Source organism: Polistes canadensis, unplaced genomic scaffold (genome assembly GCF_001313835.1).
Source record: "Polistes canadensis isolate GaletaPanama2010 unplaced genomic scaffold, ASM131383v1 scaffold_16, whole genome shotgun sequence".
NCBI classification, from domain to species: Eukaryota; Metazoa; Arthropoda; class Insecta; order Hymenoptera; family Vespidae; genus Polistes; species Polistes canadensis.
The window spans coordinates 915,867-936,411 of record NW_014569563.1 but is presented as its reverse complement, the minus strand read 5'-3'; the positions used below and the strand labels follow the sequence as shown (position 1 = coordinate 936,411).

General features: G+C 31.4%; 1 protein-coding gene across 2 annotated transcripts in view; it reads left to right on the top strand.

Moving 5' to 3' along the window:
* LOC106793647 (opioid-binding protein/cell adhesion molecule homolog) overlaps positions 1 to 20,545 on the top strand; it is a 156,249-nt gene that overhangs the window by 95,101 nt on the left and 40,603 nt on the right. Inside the window, exons 1-2 of one of the 2 annotated variants that reach the window (XM_014760771.1) lie at positions 2,506 to 2,673; positions 5,942 to 6,036. In XM_014760771.1, coding sequence (XP_014616257.1) covers positions 2,613 to 2,673; positions 5,942 to 6,036 — 156 coding nt within the window. In that variant the 5' untranslated portion in view covers positions 2,506 to 2,612. Of the gene's footprint in view, positions 1 to 2,505; positions 2,674 to 5,941; positions 6,037 to 20,545 lie in introns of those variants that run through there. The other variant, XM_014760770.1, reaches the window with a different exon arrangement.

Sequence of the window (20,545 nt, the reverse complement as noted above, 5' to 3'; positions counted from 1 at the left end):
AAAATAAAATGAAAATGAAAAGAATAAAAGTATTTCAAGTTAAAGAAATTTTATAAGAAAATGAGTGTGCAGAATGTTACTCGTATTATTTGAGAAACGAAGAACAATATGCAAATTGAATAGAATAATGTGTTCTTTCTTCAAATGATTTTGATTGAAATCAAATGTTCAAACGTTTAACTAAAGAAATTTATACGATAAATTGTTAAATGATTACTATACAAATATAATGAAAATAAAGTAATCATTCGTTTATGTTATTTCGTGAGTTAAAAAATATTTTTCTCGTGAAAATTTTGATACCTGATAAATAAACTTGCAGCAATAACACGTAGAATAGATGAGGTTTTCTTTTCGAGTTATCAAATTTCTCTTTTTATCGATCACATGTTATTTCTCCCTTTATTTTTGTTAGATGGATTGATTTTGTTAGATTTCTATCAGACCTTTGTATTTGGAAAATTTCGCAACGTCACATCTATTTAACATTATTTAAATAGAGAAATTATATATATATACACAATAGAGAAATTGACTTATATTTTAGCTTGTAAATAATTGATACGTAATTGGTACTATTCCGTAATTAATATTCCCTTCAATTTATTAATTTCCCTTTTACATCAAACGTTCAGAACATTCAGTACATTCATGATATTATAATACAATAGATAAATTGGTTATAGATATTTCAATACGATTGGGAGGAATAGTCGGATTATAAAAATTATAAATCAAATGAAATAAATAAAATGTGTTGATTCTTATAATAATAAAAAAAGAAAATAGTAGTAAACCCGAAGTTTGCGATCTCTAGAAGTTTTAAGGAATAAAGGAAAGCAATGTAAGATAAGAAGCAAACGAAGTAAATTCTTCTAAAAGACTTGAGTTACAGTTCTCTCGTAAATAGGAATAAAAAAAATCTTAAAGCAGCTAAGTTCGAGAGAAAAAAATTATTATTATTCGCGGATTATATGAAAAGAAAGAAAGAAGGAAAGAGATAGATAGAGAGGGTGGATGTGAGTGATGAAAAGTATGAAAGAAAGAAAAAAAAAAGAAAAACGAAAAGATGCAAGTAGCATAGACTAGGACATCAATGTAACGTTGATTTCAATCCATTTCGAAAAATATATAACTTTACCGCGAACTCTTAGAATCCAATCTTGTGTATTAAAGTTATTTCGTTTTCTTTCCTTTCTCTCGTGCGAAATATTGCAGTTACTTTGTATATAGTATTGTAGATACCGAAATATTTGCTAGAAAATGTATTCATGTTTTCCAATCTTATCGAAATGGTATACACACCATTGAGAAGGTTATACATTTTTGTAAAAAGTCACATTAAACAATGACAATAATTTCGTTACGATTAAAAGTCAAAAATTACAAATAAAAATTGATGCAATATTTTACGGGGAAAATAATTAAATTCGATAATATCTGTTAATTACGTTTTGTCCGAAATATTTTCTTCTATATTTCTCTCTCTTTCTATATTTATTTTTCTTCTCTTTTTCTCGTATATAGGTATTGTTTGCGTTACGCGTTTTCATGGAATACAAACAATTCCGATAGGAAATGAAACGACGTATGTAAAACTCGCGTGTATTTTCCCGAAGAATTTTGATTAATTCGTCAATTTATCTAGATATAAATAAAAACCTTTAATAGATAAAATAGAAACGTTTAATATTAATAACATTGATAATTATAGTCGCAATTGAACAAAAGTTAGATTTACATACTCGATTCATTGTCAACGTTATATCGTAATGCTTTATATTTTTTATTTATACTTATATAATTTTTTAAATGATACTTGTATAGATTCTGTTTTGATGGGGGGGGGGGGAAGAGAGTACAGAGAAAACAAGTAGCGTATATATATATATATGTATATATGGATTCGATTCATCGAACGACCATGTGCTTGTTGGATACGTCTTGCGGATACGTTTTGAATATTTTACGCATACGATATGTCGATAAAGTTTCCATCGAGATAGATAGATAGATAGATAGATAGATAGATAGATAGATAGATAGATAGATAGATAGATAGATAGATAGATAGATAGATAGAGAGACGCAAGATTCGGTAAAATAGATTTTTTGTTGTTTTTCAATGAAATCAATTTTCCCTTTTTTTTTAATCCGAAATAAGTTGTGATACGTATTTATATGACGTGGGAAGGAAGGAAGGAAGGAAGGAAGGAAAGAAAGAAAGGAAGAAAAGGGAAAAATTGTCTCCTCCAATTAGAAAAAAAATGAGATTAAAAGGAACGTAAAATAAGTCAATTTTTTTACAAACACAACTTTGAATTCTTACGATAGTAAGTTCGTTCTTGGAAAAAAAAAGAAAAGAAAAAAATAAATAAATAAAAGAAAAGAAAATAGGAACAATTCAACGAGTTTATTGTCTTGTCCCTTTTTAACTGGGAACTTCGTTTCTCGATTAAAGGATGCTTGCGACTGCTAATTGGATAGACAACGCGGCGAACGTACAGCATGGTGGATTCATGGTTAGACGGCACGTAGAGAAAACAATGAATCTTGTTAGCGGCGAGCTCGTGAAAAAGGATTAATTGAAAAAACGTCGAGATTTTGTCCGCATGCTTGCTCGTGAAAGGGAGAGGGAGAGAGAGAAGGAGAGGGAGAGAAAAAAAAAGATAGGTAAATAAATGTGTTTAAAGAAAAAGGTATAGAGAGAAGAGGAGATAGAGTCTTTCCAGGTTGGTATTATTTTGCATAGGTCCGTTACGTAAATATCAATTTTCCAAGGCAACAAATTAACATATAAAAGAAAATAATGTACAAAACAATAATGTGTAATATATATTAGATTATCTTCTTCATTTATATATAAACCATTAATTAATTTTCTTTTTGGCTCGAAACTTTTTTTAACTATCTTTTCTATTGTATATTCGAAACAACCACACAAGTTCACTAGTACATCGTAATTTTCTTTAATCCGATCGTAAGATTGATTTCCGTTATTTTTCTTTCTCCCTTGATCGTTTTATTTCAAATTCGAAGTAATTACAATTAATTAACCAGTCGTACGGGACCAAAAGTCTCGGCGGGGGATAGTCTTTTATTTGGTTTTAAGTTTCATTCAAAATTTAATCTGTTTTTTCTTTTTTTTGTTTCCCCTTTTTTTTACTTCCATTCTATCTCGCTTTCTTATAACGCGAATTCGATTAATTTATTCAGCCATTTTAGACCGTCGTTTCTTGAATACATAAATAATATAGTACAAAATGTAATTTTATGTATTTATTTCTTTTTCTTTTTTCTTTTTTTTCTTATTATAAATGTTTTAATTCATGCATTTCGAGGACTATTCAACTATCCCGTCGAGATTTTGTTCATTTATCAAAACGCTCAAATATTTTACTACTTTCAGACATATCTTTTATTAATTATCGAGAGGAAAAAAAATTTCAATTAATCAATCGTACATTTTTAAACAGTTTTGTAGAAATTTAGAATAGGATATTCTTAATGATAAAACCTTAATAGATGTCTGTTAAAATACCTGAAGTTATATAAATTAATAACTACGAAGTTACATACAACATGTTGAATAACTAGATATAATATTTTAACATTCGTGAAAGCTCGATTTTGTTAATTTAGAAATATACGTATTTGTCTTGCGAATAAAATTTTCATTTTACGTTTCAGTATTTCAGGTACGCAAATTTAAATACGTAATCGAATAACTTTTACTCGACAATATTCGTATCGTAACTTTTTTTTTTTTTTATTAATAGATAATCGCGTAGAAGTTGAAAACGTTTTACTAATATTTTATCAATTATTAAATCGGTAGAAAAAATATATGTTTAACATAAATGTCGTGTTCGTAAATTTTTCGAAAAAAAAAAACAAAATCCAAACAAAAATCACGGAAACAATTTTTTTTGTTCGTAGAGTTATGATATGTTCCAGATTTAACGGATCGTTAGTTGTATAAAATAGTTCTCGTGAGTCCAATTCTCCTCCTCCTCCCTATATCCCTCCCTCCCATGTTTGATACATTTAAAAACGAAACTCTTTATCAGAGACGCATCGGTTTTTTAGTTTTGGGTTCGTAACGCCGATACGTCATTCGTGGACGTTCGACACTTTTGACGGAGAACGAACACATTTTCTTTTGCGTGCCCTCGGATGGTTCATTCGGTTGGTACGTTATGAAAAAATGGGGGAAAAAAAACTAGATGGAATGAAAAAGAGTCAATCCATCAAATCATTTGGATCGGAGGAGTCTTAATATACTCGAATTTCCTGCGAGATTTGTTTGCATATAACGATGGATAGATAAGTCTTTATATATTATATATGTACATACATATATACCTACGTATATATATATGCAATAAAAAATACAATGGTTAAAACCTAGCGACTGTATTGCTTTCATTTTCTTTTTATTATATTTTTTTCTTCTCGTATTACAGTAAATACAGAGTTATTGATATGCAATATTGTTCATTTTAAATTAAAAACTACGTACGTGTATGATATTTTTGAATTGATACTGCGAATATAAGGTTAGTTCAGAAATTCATAATTAATTATTTGACTGGGTCACGCAGTACAATCAACAACCTGTTCAAGTTTTATATCAATAAGATCAAAGCATTAGATCGTATTGCTCAATTGACGGTACGCTTGAATGCATCAATATATATATATGTGTGTGTGTGTGTGTGTATTATTGCATTATTGCGTATGCTTTTCATCTTTCCAAAAGAGATTTTGTCAAAGACCCTCCTATAATAACGTATAATAATTTATTAAATTATTTTCACTTCCAAATTATTTAATTTAGCAAATATATAAATACGTAATATAATATTTTGATAAGAATAAAATACACACGGTATCGTGTGAATAAATGAAAATTACATATATATCTGTATGTAAAGGTAAATCTTGAAACAGATAGTGAAATATTGCATAAGGTTCTATTATTATTTCTCATTGTACAATACTGGAATTGTTCTTCTTTTTTTTTTTACTCCTACTGACACCACCACCCCTGCCATCCTTCCCCACTATTTTTCTTCCATTACGAATCCATCCGTGACACGTTCCACCTCTTGCATTCTCTTTTACCGTATCTATCTATCTCTCATTTTATCTTTTTATCTTCTCATTCTCTCGATTTCGTTCCGCTCTACCCTCAATGGCAGATCGCTATTTTATGTCCTCTGCAAACAATCACCGTTATAGTCAACCTACGTGTCCCGATCCTGCTTTCGACCTCCAAAGACATACGCTGACCCTTTGCAGGACCAACGAGTTACGGTACATCGAGTATTAACTTTTTTTTTTTTCTCGCTTCGAAGGATACTTATCTTTTCGAATCTTCGTTTTGATTCGATCTAATATTTTACCGTGACATATATTTCTCTATGCAGAGTTCAACGTGTACGACGATAAAGAGGGGGCGGCGGCGGGGGGGGGGTTATTATCATCCTAGTTTAATTTTCATTTGTTTTTTTGTTTCAAAGTAGTGTGATACATTTTTTTTCTTCTACAAATCAAACGACCGTTCAATTTTCACTTTCCATAAATAAATATACCAGTATGATTATGATTCAAAATTGATCGGTTAGAGCTTAAGAACGTATACACATATTCTTAATACAAATAGAGTTCATTAATAATTATTAATATCTTTTTTCCAACTACCTATTTTTCTGTATTTCTTCATTCAATTTTATATTCCTATCGCAATTATTTTTTATTTTGTGATAAAATTGTTACTACGTAAAGGATGAAAAGATAATTGAATAAAAAATATATATATTACGCAATAAATATACATTTAATAATTAATATTTATTACATATTTGTTTGATCATACTTTTAACGAGAGTAAAGAAATATTGGAAATAACTTGATAAATACTTTTTCCTTATTTTAGATCCAAAGTTTAAGGAACCAATTGTCAACGTGACTGCCCCCGTCGGTAGGGAAGCTATGCTGTCGTGTATCGTACAGGATCTGGCAGGATACAAGGTAATTTAAACTTTTAAATTAATATAATTATAAGCGAGGTCGTAATAGAATCTTCACTAGATGTTTTCTCCATCGTAGAAATTTGATTAAGTACTCGGACCGTATCGTTCTCTTATTTTCAGAGTTCGCTTTTTTATTTTATTTTTTTTTTTTTATTTTTAAAATAAACTTTCAAAATATCACATTTTTAGGAAGAGACGACAATTTTAGAATTTCTTCTTACCTTCGTTCGTTCATTAAAAGCATCTCTTGGAATGCTTATGTAAATTCTATAATATTTAATCATGTAAAGTTTTTTAATTAGTTATTTCCGAAAGAGGAAATGCGAGGGGGGGGGGGCGGGTGGGGTGGTGTAGTGAGGTGTGGATGGGTAGCGTGGGAGAAAAAATAAAAATCAAACGAAAATTTCTTTTTTACCCCTGCCTTCCTTCAGTTATTTACTATTCACGTGAAAGAATTTTTTACCTATTACATTGATTTATATCTTTTCCCCAATTGTTTGGCTGGTTTCTACGAATAAGTGTGTTTAAAGTACTAAAACCGCAGCCAGTTATTTAACTTACTCTCTTAACGTTAATGGCTCCAAGCTCGAGTGATTTTAAACGAAAATTCCAAAACTTTTATCAAGGAATCATCCGCGGTGCTATCGCAACGTGGTATAAATTACCATCGTTCGTTTTTCTTTTTTTTTTTTCTTTTTTATTACTTTTTTATTTCAACTACGACTAATTCGTCGTACAAATTTCGTTTTTACTTTCTCCCTCTATACACAGAGAGTTTTCACGGAATGAGAGAAAAATTGATGATTATCCTGAAATATGAGTATCCGTTGGATATCGAGTAGTAGCTAAACTTGCTACCCGTTAATTAACTTATATCGTTGCTAATTGTCATTGTGTAGTAGTAGTTCACACGCGGTAGTTACGTATTTCTATCCAGGTGTGATTTGTAGGACTCTCATTATGATTAGAATAATTAGTTTATTGTATAGATCTATAATGCGCTTGAAAAAAAAATATATATATTTATCGCAATAAAACGAGAACGATATAATTCGACGATAGCATTACGGGATATCTACCATTTACAAAATAAATAATATTCGTGTATAAGTATATTTCATATTTTATACAAATACATATATATATAATACATAATATTCAAGCTCCGATATAAATATTCAAAATACGTAGGAGAAATTTATGATAAAGACTATATAAAGTAATATACTTAAAAAAAAAAAAAATCTAATAATGAATTTAATAACAATGTAACGTTAATTACAATGTAATTACGATGTTTGTTACACGACGATTGTAAAATGTCAAAAGATTCAACGATACAAACAGGTCGCGTGTAGAATGAGAAAAAGAAAAGACAAAACAAAATTCAAAAATGTATATAGTAAAAAATGAATAGGTGATGGGGATAGGGATGGGAGTAGGGGGTGTGGTCGTAGACGAGTTAACATTTTTCAGTGCGAGTTTCCGTGTCTAATTGGAGCCCACCGAGGATGAAGTGCACTCATCGCCTTAAACATTTCAGTTGATTCGTTGGGACGGTAATTACGAATAAAGACTAAAAAAAAAAAAAAAAAAAAAAAAAAAAAAAAGAAATAGAAAAAAAAAGGAAAAAGAAAAAAAGGAAAAACGTCGAGTGATTCTCAAAAGACGAGTGTATTCGGTTTTTCATTCTGCTCCTATAATTTTGCTAATTAATCAAGCGAATGGCAGTAGAGTCGCCTTTCTCTTTTCCTCCTTCCTTCCTTCCTTTCTTCCCCCCTCCACCCCTCCCCATCATCATCATCTCATAGCTCATCGTCCGACAGTGAGGAAAAAAATATTCTCAATTCCTACGGATATAAGGATTTTTCTCTTCGAGTTTATTTCTTTTTTTTTTCTTCTTTTTCCTTTCTCTTTTAACTTAGGATGGTTAAACGAGGTCAACAGACTAAATAACCTTAAGGATGTCCACTCGTTCTAACAGTCGAAGAAGCTTCCATTTCGGTGAACTTTTCCAAACTGTCTATCTTTTTCTTTCATTCTTTCTTCCTTTCTCTCTTTCTCTCTCTTTTTCTCCTCCTAGTTCTGCTGATAATTAATGAGATATAGGATACATTTTTTTTCTTCTTCTTTTCTCTCTTCACCTTTTCATTTAACGGATTGAATTAAATCGCCAACTATCTCAGAAGTGAACTTCAGTTGGAAGGAACTCGTAAAGGAAAAAGATATTCATTCTGTATTGGAATGGGAATGGTAGTGGGGGTGAGGTGGGATGGTTTGAGTCTGGTAAAGTGACGAATTTTTTCATTTCGCTTGAGCTCGTACGACCGATGGACGAAAAAAAAAAGATTAAATTAATAAATGTCTACAGTCGGTTAGCGAAGTTAAAGAAAGGAAAAAAAGAAATGAAAAAATACGATGAAAATATGTTGTCAATGAAGCTTAGATGAGTCGCGGGGGTCTTGGACGTGAATATTCTGGAAAAGTTTTTGATACTTATTAAAGGTCAACGTTAGAGAGACTTTCATAGAAGTATACGTGTATGTATTATATATGTGTAATATATATAAATATATATATATATATATATATATACTCTAGTTTCTTGCGAGTTTCATTTTATCCTTTACGTTGAGAGATCGCACGTAAAGGATAAGACGTGTGTGCAAGTAGAAATGTACCCCAAGGTTGGTTCAGTGACTCTCGGTCGTTTGCTTTAATCAGCCCGACCACGATGAAGAAGCTCGCAAGTTGGTCGATCTGGGGATTATTATTCAAATACGACCAACGGTAACCTATGTATGTACATGCATAGGTATACCGAAAAGAAAAAGGAATGAGTATTAGAGAGATAATTGAGCCGTTGAGAATTACAATGGTACGTAGTGTTGGTACTGGTGCTGCTGGTGGTTCGCTTATTTCTGTGTGTTTCGAAAGGCGAACGGGTTTATAAAAAATTTCACGAGAATATGGTAACGCACGTTAGCTTCGCGTTTATGCGTTTGTCTCCTTTCCCTATGTATCAACGTTACCTCGAATCTAAAGCTGGGACTTTCCATTAAAGGAACTGTATAAATAAAAAAGATTATTTTTCTTTCTTTTTTTTCGTTTTTTTTTCTTTTACGATGAAAAATAATATTAAAATAGATAAGTAATATTAATTAAAAATTTATATCGGATGTGTATATATAAATAATTGAGCAGAAAACGCTGAATTTGTTTTTCCTATAGCATTAAACGCGCATTTAACATTTAAATTTCGTTGATTAAATAATCGAATAAATAGTTTCTTTTTTTTTTTGTTTTATTTGATTTATTAAAAACGCTCGCGTTACGATTGTTTTTCGTTCACGTTTTCGGACTCCACCGAATCAAGTTACGAGATATTTGATTTTTTTACTCTACTCGTTCGTTTGTACTTCCTAGTAATTTTTTTTGATATACGATTCATCATATTTCACAATATCTGAACTTCTTTATAAGTTTCTATGATATGGTAGAAATAGTCAAAAGAATTGTGAAATGACGTTGAAGTTGTCACGTCTCGTTGAAATTAGCTCCGTTACCGTTACGAACGTATTCCATATTTTTCCAAATACATTATTTTTTTTTTTTCAATTCTTTTCTTCCTTGCATCTTTTATAATATATTAATATCTCTAACGTTGACGCGTTTAAATTTCTAAACTATTACTAAACTGTTATTTATTATAATTATATTTTATAATACATGGAAACTATATATATATTGTTTTCGTTTCAATCGATATCGTCAAAAATCCCGTGTTAATATTTAAAAAAGGAAAAAAAAAGGATATACATATTCTTCCCCTTTATTGTTAATAAATAATAAAGTAAATATACACATCGGTTGAAAATTTATACGAGAGTCCATGGTCGAACGAGAGGATGAATACTTTTCAATATATATATATATATATATAGATATATATATTTGACGGTACACCTACTCGTTGATCCTTGAACGTATTCGTCTGACTCGGTTTTTCCAATCCCCTGCTTAAAATCCATCTTCGAAAGTAGGGAAGAAAATTGGAGTGAAGGGGGAGTAAAAGACTTTCAGAGCTGCAAAGTCGAGAGTCTCCCACTGAGAAATTAATGGTTTTACTCGACTTCTTTCTTTTTTTTTCTATCTTCCCTCTTCCCTCTTCCATTCTTTTATTTTTATATATGTTAATCGTTAGAAGAAAGTTGAAAACCCGTTAATTTATGAAATATCTATACCTATTAAGATACGAAAGAAGGTAATTTCAATTAAATAATATATGAATTTAGAAGAAGGACGATTAATTAAATAATATTAAATGGAAATTTGAGTCGTAGATTAGATCCGAATAGTACGATTAAAAAAATAACATTTGGTATTTCAAAAAGTTACAAAACGAAAGATAAAAAAAAATGAATATAAGCAGACTTTAGAGACGAATTGTAATTATTTCATAAAACGATTAATTTAAGTGTACGATAAAAAAAAAATTTTTTTCCACGTATTGTCTAGTTATTCCATGAAATAACCTGAATAATACGATTTAATACCGGAAACATATACGCGAATACCACCAGGTGCACCTGTGAAATGCATATAATTACGAACGCTTTTAACTTTCCTCGTGGTCGCAAACGGTGATCCTCTATTACCATCACCCTTAGGAAAAGGGTATTAACTTCTCAACGTGCAAGACTTTTACGAGGAACTTTTTATGCGTGGGAGAAAAAAGTTAGTCATGGCTACTTCCGCTGTTTATTTAGATAAACGTAAACAGCTAGATTCTCATAGAGGGATCGTTCTTATAATTATACTCTCTCTCAAAAAAAAAGAAAAGAAAAAAAAAGAAGAAGAAGAAGAAAAACAAAGGAAAAAGAAACATGTGATTATAAAAGTATCATCGTGAAATTAAAAAAAATAATCAATGGACGCAAAGTTATTGTAATATTTTTCTTAGTTTCTATATAATATTACTATACTTATATTTCCTTCATCATAATTATTTTTAGTATCATATTGCAATTGTTATCACTCTTATATACCAATTACATGTAAATTATTATCAAGATCATTAGTCATAACCATTTTAATCGTAATAATTAGTAAATGTTTCATATCAACTGTTCGAATCTATATATTCAATCATTTATTACTCAACGCATCTGTCATCATTAATCAATCGCCGAAACTGTATTATTAAAACTAATATATCATATTGACGTAGCTAGCGAACAATTTAGGTATATACACATATATATATATATATACATACATACATACATATCCTATCACGTTTGCAGTTACGTTAAAATATGAATAAAGACAAAATCAACATTATTGGCATGCTGCTGCTGCTGCTGCGTTTACTCGGCTTGATGATAACAAACGTCGGTTTTGTGTAAAGTTTGATAACGCAAGGAAGGTTCGAGAAACGAGGGGCATACGAATGCGAGGATAAGTGATACAATTCGTAATTCCTTTATTCTTAGTTATCAGGATCAAGGAGAAAGGATGGAAGGAAAGGTAAAGGATAAGGAACGAGGTAGTATGACGGGGTAGATGAGTTTATACTATGAGTTTATAATATGTGCTAGTGATATCGGGTTGTTGGGATATTCAGGGGGATTCGGGGGGGGGATTTAGGAAAGGGGTAGGTTGGATACCAAGCTAGGACTTTGTTATTACTCTCGGATATAATGGCTAACGGGTCGCGGCTTTTCTCTCGGTTTATGGTTTTCCCCGAGAACTATCGTCGCGGTTTGAATTTTAATTGTGAAGTTCTAACCAACATGCGTTTGACTCTTCCACGGTTACACATGAGCGTATAAAATATATAGTCTTGCTTATTCGTAGTGGTATGATCTGATAACGTGAAAACAAATTTGTTTTATCGTTTTGACTAATAATCATTCTCTAATCGCAAACGTTTATCATAATAATTAGGTACGTTGCATAATATCGTCAACTGGGGATGTTTAAATTATTTCTAATTTTTGTTTTGAGAAGTAAATCATTACAAAATCGTGTATGTGTGTGTGTTTTTCTTTTTTAAATGGAAAACGAATTAATTTCTTTACCTAATGAAATACTTTACACAGTTCTTCGCTGCATTATTTCGGCCGTTTCACGTTGAGAAGATTTTTTATCGATAGGCATTTCTTTTCTTTTTCATTGCTATTCGAAAGCACTTAGATTCGTTTGCTACTTCTTCTCTCTTTTTTTTCACATTTTATTCGATTTTTTACTCTCTCTCTCTCTCTCTCTCTCTCTTTTTCTTTATGGAAGTAAATGAGAACCAAGTTATGCAGTCTCAACCATCCCATTGGAAGATACTGAAAACTCAGCAAGATTAAGAGCGTGAAAGAGTGTGAAAGAATGAGAGAGAGAGAGAGAGAGAGAGAGAGAGAGAGAGAGGGAGAGAAAAAAAAAATGAGCTAGAGAATACTCTAGACTATACTTCAAATCAATTTGAATTACAATTATCATCGAAGCATTCGACCGATCACCTTTAGACAGAATAAACTCATCGACTTTTCAGTCCACGGGACTCAATTAATCATCCCATTCCTCTTTAAACATCGATGCATCTGCTAATTTTAAAGTCTCTCACTCAATTCAGCACTCCATAATGACCTCAACCGAGTATCATTATAGAATAACGGCTAACTTCGTTGGTTTAAATCCTCAAATTATTATTCTCGCGAGATGGTTCGTTTATTCAAATTCGTCGATTATAACTGCTGATTTTATGTCATTGACTTATGATCTTGGAAAAATATTTTCTATAAATATATATATATATATATTATTAGATATTTTATTTTCATCGATCAACGATTTTTTTTACCACATTTATCATTTTAATTTTTTTAATTAATATTACTTAAATTAAAGATAAACTTGTGTTTTATTGTACGTGATATGAATTTGTGCTTGAGCTTGCTAAATAACTTTTAAGGGAAGAGAATAATCATCGAAATAAATAGAGATTTATTGATTTTATTAGGTTGGTCGTTAACACCTACGATGATGATATAATAAATTAATGACGTTAATATAGGTCATATCAGATCTATCGTGGACAAATGTAAAATTAGTAATGAAATATATCTCATTGGGAAATAATTGATTTTTCAATCAATAGTATATCGATACACAATATTACACATATAAATTATTATAAATCTAACAGAATAGCACGCGAATACGTTTAAATGTTTCAAATTTCGATAGATTTGTTTAATACAATATATTAAAGAATCGTATAACATAATTTATTTTTATCTGTTAAACGGGATATTTATTTTTTTCAAATTGTAAAACTTAGTAAGGTAAAGTTTGAAGTAAAGCAATCGCGTTAAGTTTGTCGACAAATAATTGACGTAATTAAAAGTTCGAGTTAAAAAAGAAGAAAGTAGAGGATTGATTAGTACGGTTAAATTAACAAAGACGCATGATAATAATATGGTGGCTCGTTTTTTCTTTGCTTAGGTCAATCTTATCGAGTATTTTCGTCACCATCGTATTTTCAATCTCATTAATTTGCACGCGATTTTAAGTCGAAGTAAACTAACGGGACGAAGAAAAACTTAAGTCTTGTGTAAAAAAATACCGGTGTTCCGGTAGTGTACCGCTGTGATATACATTGTACTATCCATAATTTTGAACAAAGAAACATAATTAAGGAAAGCGTGCGCGAAACGTCCGCGTCTACTATATAATACTTTTTTTTAACCAGAAGATAATATTTCCGGGGCCTTGAATACCGGGTGCAACGCTTAACGAGTTGAACAGGAGGGTGAGGGGTGGGGGGCGGGTTGTTGCGGAAAACTTTTCTTACGCAAAGTATATCAGACTTTCTTTCTTTCTTTCTTTTTCTTTTTTTTTTTTTTGCAAGAATAAAGTATACGCGGAAATTATTGCAAAGGTGTTGTTGTACGGAGTTATAAAGATTGGAAAGACTTCGACGCGATACATTTTAACAAAAAAAATCTTATTAACAAGAAGGTGCAAAAGTACGCGGAAATTTTGTTAAAAATAAAATTAATATCTTAGGTATATGTGAGCAAATCTTTAAATATATCGATCGAATCGTAGAACAAATCTAATTAGCAAAATATAATAACGTTGATACACGTAAAATTAAAATTCACGACTGAGCGCACATGTTTTTTTTTTTTTTCTATAGAAATGAATTAATTTAAATATTGAAAAAGACTCGCGATATTTTGAAAGAAATCATTTCATTATAATTATCATATTTTTCTTTTCTTTTTTTTTCAGAAATATAATAATATAATATATTATAACGCGAGAGTAAAAAGTAATGAATAATGATGAAAATATTTAGATATTCTCATTGAAACGCGTTTCACGTTTGATATTTTCTATTTATAACGAATTGGTGGATAGATTTTTATTCGCTGTTTTTTTTTTTGTATTTTTTTCTTTTTTTTTTTTTTAAATACACATTATACGAGACTGAGGATAAAGAGAAGAGAGAAATACTCGGGAAAGAGAAACGACGAGAAATGTTCGAGAAGTTCGATTGAAATACTCCTTTAGCGAGTCTTCTTAATTGCACTGTCCGCTTGTGAGTTCCGACTCTATAATTAACCGCGAGTCAAAGGATCGTACCGTAAGATAATGGTTTGGAGCGAAAAGCCATAGGAAAAGCTTGTGTTCACGACTACTACGCGTAGCCAATTACCTAGCTAGATCTAAGAAACAGCAAGGAAAGAAAAAAAAAATAAAAAGATAAAGAAAAAGAGTAGAGGGAGAAACCTTATACTTGAAGTAAAACTATGATTTCTGTTGCGTCACCGGTTGTTGTTAACCGTTTCTCGTAAATTTTCATACCACCATTGTTTCCATCCCCCCCCCACCCCCCACCCCCCACGAATAAATACTTTTAAACGCGAGATAACTTATGTGCTCGTATTATAAACGAATAGGAAATGTGTATATCAACTTCTTATTGAAACTACTACGAAATTACGATGTCAATATATCCCTGAGGTAAAATGATAGTACACAGTTCAATATTAATTTTGATAAATGAAATTTGGAATAGAGTGATAAGGAGCAAGTTTGGTAAAATACGTTTTCAATGAATAACTTTGCGTTTGATTAATATGATGTAAAAGTTAAATAAAGATTTTATGTTAAAAGAAAATCAAGTTGGAATGTATAACTTCTTTTGACATGCTTTTTTCTATGGGATTATCAATATTACACAGTAACGTGATCTTTTTCTTAGCATTTTTTTTGTATAATCCTTATCTCGTCAAATTACGTTTCTCAAAGCAATAGAAAAGAAAACGAGAGAGAGAGAGAAAAAGAAATAGGATACGATCGTTGTAATAATAATAATTATAACAAATACGATGAATAACAATAATATTTTCTGTTTCTCGTATAGATAAAAATTTATTTTCGAAATTATTTTTTGAATAATTTTTACTTATCGCACGAAAACATAGACGTTATTTTATCGAAAAGAATTTGTTTTAGTAATATTAGTATAAAGAAAATAAATGCAATAAGTTTTTCTGCAGGATAATGTATAAATATTATTTAAAAAGTCACTGTATTAAAAATATTCCACTTCTCGATGAAAAAAAACATTACGATAAATTATAATATTTAATATTATTACTTTGTATTATATCGTTCGAACGAATCGAAACATGTAATTGATTTATTGTAATCGGAACGTGTAAGATAACGATAACGTTAGCATGATAAATCAAGTAACGTCGTTTCCTGTTTTCCTTCTTTCTTTTTTAAATAGTATGTCTTCCATGTCACATTTCAATGAGCAGTATACATCGTGAAAAACCTAGTGCATTTTTATCGTTTCTCATACATTTTCAGAATGATTTCCTTCTGTAATTGACCTTTCAGAACAAAGCGCGCATCGAATTACTAAACCGAAAATGCTTTGAACTGACGTATGACGTTATGAAGTATGAGCCTTTATCATTGAAAATGATACGTCCTGGCAATGATATACCATGAAGATATTTCTTTGACAAAATCTTTATTACATGCTAGTAAAAAAGAAATAGAATAATATCAAGAGAAAAAAACAAAACTATATAAAGGTAATAGAAATCAAAATGAATTCACAAAATTAGTCACGATTGCTAAACGTTAACGTTCTTTACATTTAATTTACTATACTAAAATATCAATCAATCAAAAATATAATAAAATATTACATCAATGTGTAATTAAAACTTTTTCATTTTCATATTATAATAAATCGTACACACTCTCTCTTGATTGATTTTATTTTAAATTAATAAAAAAAAAATAAATAGAATGATTTTTTTGAAAAATGATCACTGTCGTTAAACAATCGTAAAACAATCAGTCGACCAATCAGTGAATTAGATAAAAACAACGGAAAAGTATCACTCAGGGATGACCATGTGGACTTTGGCACGATGTACAATGTGTTATTTGTAGGAAACAGTATTTCAAACGTTATTCTCTACGGATAGGGTAGGTCCGATATGAGGTTCGGAAGTAGCGGAAAGGGGGAGAAAGGTGGGAGAAAGGGACTAGAAAGAGGAATGAGAGTAGATAAAGGGTGGAAGCATAGTAGGAAGGTTGCAGGAACCGCAGCTGTATGACATTTCGTAGTGACATTTCGGGTAGACCCTTGGGATCGCACCTAATGCTCCTCCACCGTTCGTAGACTACTTTGAAGACCTTAATTACTCTAATATCCCCATCATTATGGCGAGTTACCGTGTCTTGGGCTGGGCGCTAGCATCTCCTACTAATTGCGTAGTAGACGTTCTGTATTAGCTACTATCCTGATCCTTCCAGGCATTTTAGAGTTTCTACCAAACGACTACATTAACGTTTTCTAAATAGACCAATCATTAGAATACTATGACTACCACCCCTGATCCCAATTCTCGAAGAACACCCACGCTGTTCTTCAATTTTTGTTTGTTTTCTTCTTTTCTAATTTCTAGCTTTATCTCATTTTTTTAATCTATATCGCATGTCGGAAACTATTTTTTCATATTCGTTACGTTAGAAGGGTGTTCATTTCCAAGAATGTTTCGAATGATCATTTTCGAAACCAACCAGAACGACCTGTTCGATTTTATTTAATTTAGTTTTTGCTTTCTTTCTGAGACAGATTACTTATAAAAACATATGTATCATTCTTTATTCTAGAAAATATAAAAAATTGTTTCGTACTATTATTATCTTAAATTTTGTACGAATTGATGAACAAAAATTGGTTCGTTTCTTGGTATTAAAATATCCATGAAACTACTATTAGTAACGTATTCTTTATCTTCCACTAGAATTACAGTCGTAATTCATAAGGTTTCCCCCTTTAGCCATCGAACGGTATTAGGAAACGATGGTTCTATTGAAGTAGCGTATACCTAATCTAGATTTAGAGTGCAACTTTCGAGGCCACTTGCTAGCACGAAACGCGGAAACGTATACGCGATGGAGGAAGATGGACTTCCTGTGTTTTCTCATAAAACTGCCATTTATTTTTCCATGTATATGTATCGAGTGCAGACATCAAAACGTACGTGTATGTTTCTATATATATAGGATAAAATCTTTCTTTCTCTTTCTCTCTCTTTCTATATTTATATTTTTATTTTTTTCTTATTAGAGGAGGATTATCGATTCGTCAGATTATGGTTCCTTTTTTCTTTATTTTATACTCTTACATTTATTTTACTTGAAATATTTTATTTCTAATCAGTATTTCCAATTATTCAAGATAAATGTAATATTATTTAAATGCGACAAATACATTTTATTTTAAATTATCCTCTACGAGTACTATGGACGCATATACGCGCTTACGAATTTTTTTCAACGATCCTTTGACTCGAGATTATTTTTTCCTTTTTTTCTTTTATTATATCGAAATAGATAACATTAACAAGAAAAACATCATTCAGTTCCCACAACGATTGCAATTTTTTGACACGTTCCACCCATTCAAAGGGTTAAAAATAACAAATTAATGTTGAGACGTTTTCAGTGAGCACGATCTTAGTTTTTAGATGAACGAAAGATACCCATCCAAAGTTCATCGTTGTAGTCTTCGGATATGAACCACTTCTTCTCTTCAAAACATCTGATAAGGAAGAAAGAAAAACCTAGAAAGAGGGAGAGAGAGAGAGAGACAGTACGAGTGAGAGGGGTGACCTGTCAAAAAGTTTAGTTTGTAGAAAATTGAGAAGTACGGGCGTGTCTGACGATACTGGTCGCGTATATCGAGCGCGTGGGATCAAGAAAGTTGCTTGGCTTAGCCGCTGTAACCGAGTGAGGGGGGAGGAGGGGAGATATATACTAGTTTATATATATATAAATGAGTTTGCGTCTAGTAGAAAAATTTATGTCATTGGGTTAATAAAGTCTTCCTCTTTCACTTTTCTTTTTTCCTATTTTTCTTTTTTTTTCCAAAAACGTAACATCCCTTTCTTAGTTTGTTGTTATTTCTCTGAATGAAAGAAAGTAAGCAGCTCGCGAAATACGAGGGTTTTAAAAGTCGGTCGAATCTTATCGAATCGAATCTTGAAATGTTTTTATTTTTCTACCATCGTCATCTTCTTCCATCGTATTCCAGACATTTCGATATACTTTTTGTTTTCATTCTTCGAACGAACCCTTTTTTCGAACATAAAATCTATACTCCAAAGTCTTTACGACTTCTCTTTTCTAATGATCACGTAGATCGTAACGTTTGATTATCTTCCACGCGAATAGTGATTCGATAAGACAATAATACTATAGAAAAATGATTTCTAGTATCAATAATAACGCATAATCGTTTAATAAAAAATGTTGAAATAAAATATATTTATCTGGAATAATATCGATATTATCATTTCTCCAAAGATGAAATGTCATTTGTAGTATAACAGTTAGTAGTCGTAAATAGTTGGCTATCGTATATTACGGAAGTTACGTACATAAGTCTCTTGAATACGTTACAGAATATTCTACAATACATACAAGTATATATATATACTTAACACACACACACATATGAAATCTGTTCCTGGTTTTGCACGTGTGCGGGCGAATATAACCAAGGGAGAGTTTCCATTCATCGAGTCGTGGATATCAAACGCAATAGTTCATGGCACGCTTCCGACTAGGTGCTCGTACTAGGTAGGTAGAGAGGTGTTCAGAGTAGTCCTGGTGGTACTCTGGTACTCTAGGACTAGTCCTCTCTACCTCCTAATCCAACCACCCATCGTTTCACACCGGTTTCTGGCAGATTTACAGGGCCGCGATGTCTGATATCTGCATCCTAGAGTCCGCACGACTAGCTCTACCAACCAACCCCCCAACTCCCCTTTTCAACCCCTTTTAGACCCTACTCTCCGAGCCGTACGCTCTTCGTCAGTCGGCTAACTTTGTGAAACCCTCTCGAGATCCGTTCTTCGTTGAGTTGGCTGTCTGACTGGCCAGCTCGTTAAAATCGTCTTGATGATTAGCGAGATTTATTATTCCCGGGATTTCTTTCCTCTATTTTATTCTCCCTCTTTCTTTCTCTTGATAGAATTATTCTCAACTAGTTTTACTTTTCTTTTTTTTCCTTTAATCCGTTCTTCGAAAAGTCAAAGTTTTTAAAGGAGTGTTGATAGACTTTCTAGACGAGTACCACTTAACCATAGTTTTCAATAATGACCGACATTTTTAAAGGTATTAGTAGAAATTCAGTATTATTTTTCATGATATTATAGTCAAACGTAATTTCAACGAGAACACCACATTTTTCAAACACGAAATTGTTTCTTTTTTTTGTTTGTTTGTTTTTTTTTTATATATAGATACACGATACCACCCCAATCGTGTACGAGAGACGATGATGCTTCTTGAGAATTTCTAAGAACACGCGATGAAAGTTTGTTATCGAAAAAAAAAAAACAATACCCCAGTGATCAGATAAGACTAATCGCGTAGGATATAAGCGTCGATCGTAGCAAATGAGATTGCAAATAAAATCTAGGTAATGCGAAATAAGCACGGCATCGAAATGAAATAGCATCGAGACGGCTAAAAACTTAGATCGAAGGAAAAAAAAAAAGAAGACTTTTTTTATCCAATGATTGCTGAGAAACTTGGAATAATATATTATATTCGTATGACCATATATGATCGTCTTATATACAGTGTGTGTATGTGTATACGTGTATTAGATTAGATGAACGAGTAATACAAGCGTGAAATAGTATGCAAACACAACGGAAGACTTGGAAATCAAAATGCAGGTACGAGAAGGATACATTAGCATCATCGTTATACTAACATACCTTTGTGATATACCGAGGCGTATGAAATCATTCTCTAATCCTCTTGTGTAGGGTCGTATGTCGTAACATCGAATGGTTTATATCAAGCACACGCTTGTCTCTGAATGCTCTTTATCACCGACGTCCTATATAATCGTTCGGGAATGCGTAACCACCGGTCGGCAAGTACGTTCAACCTAA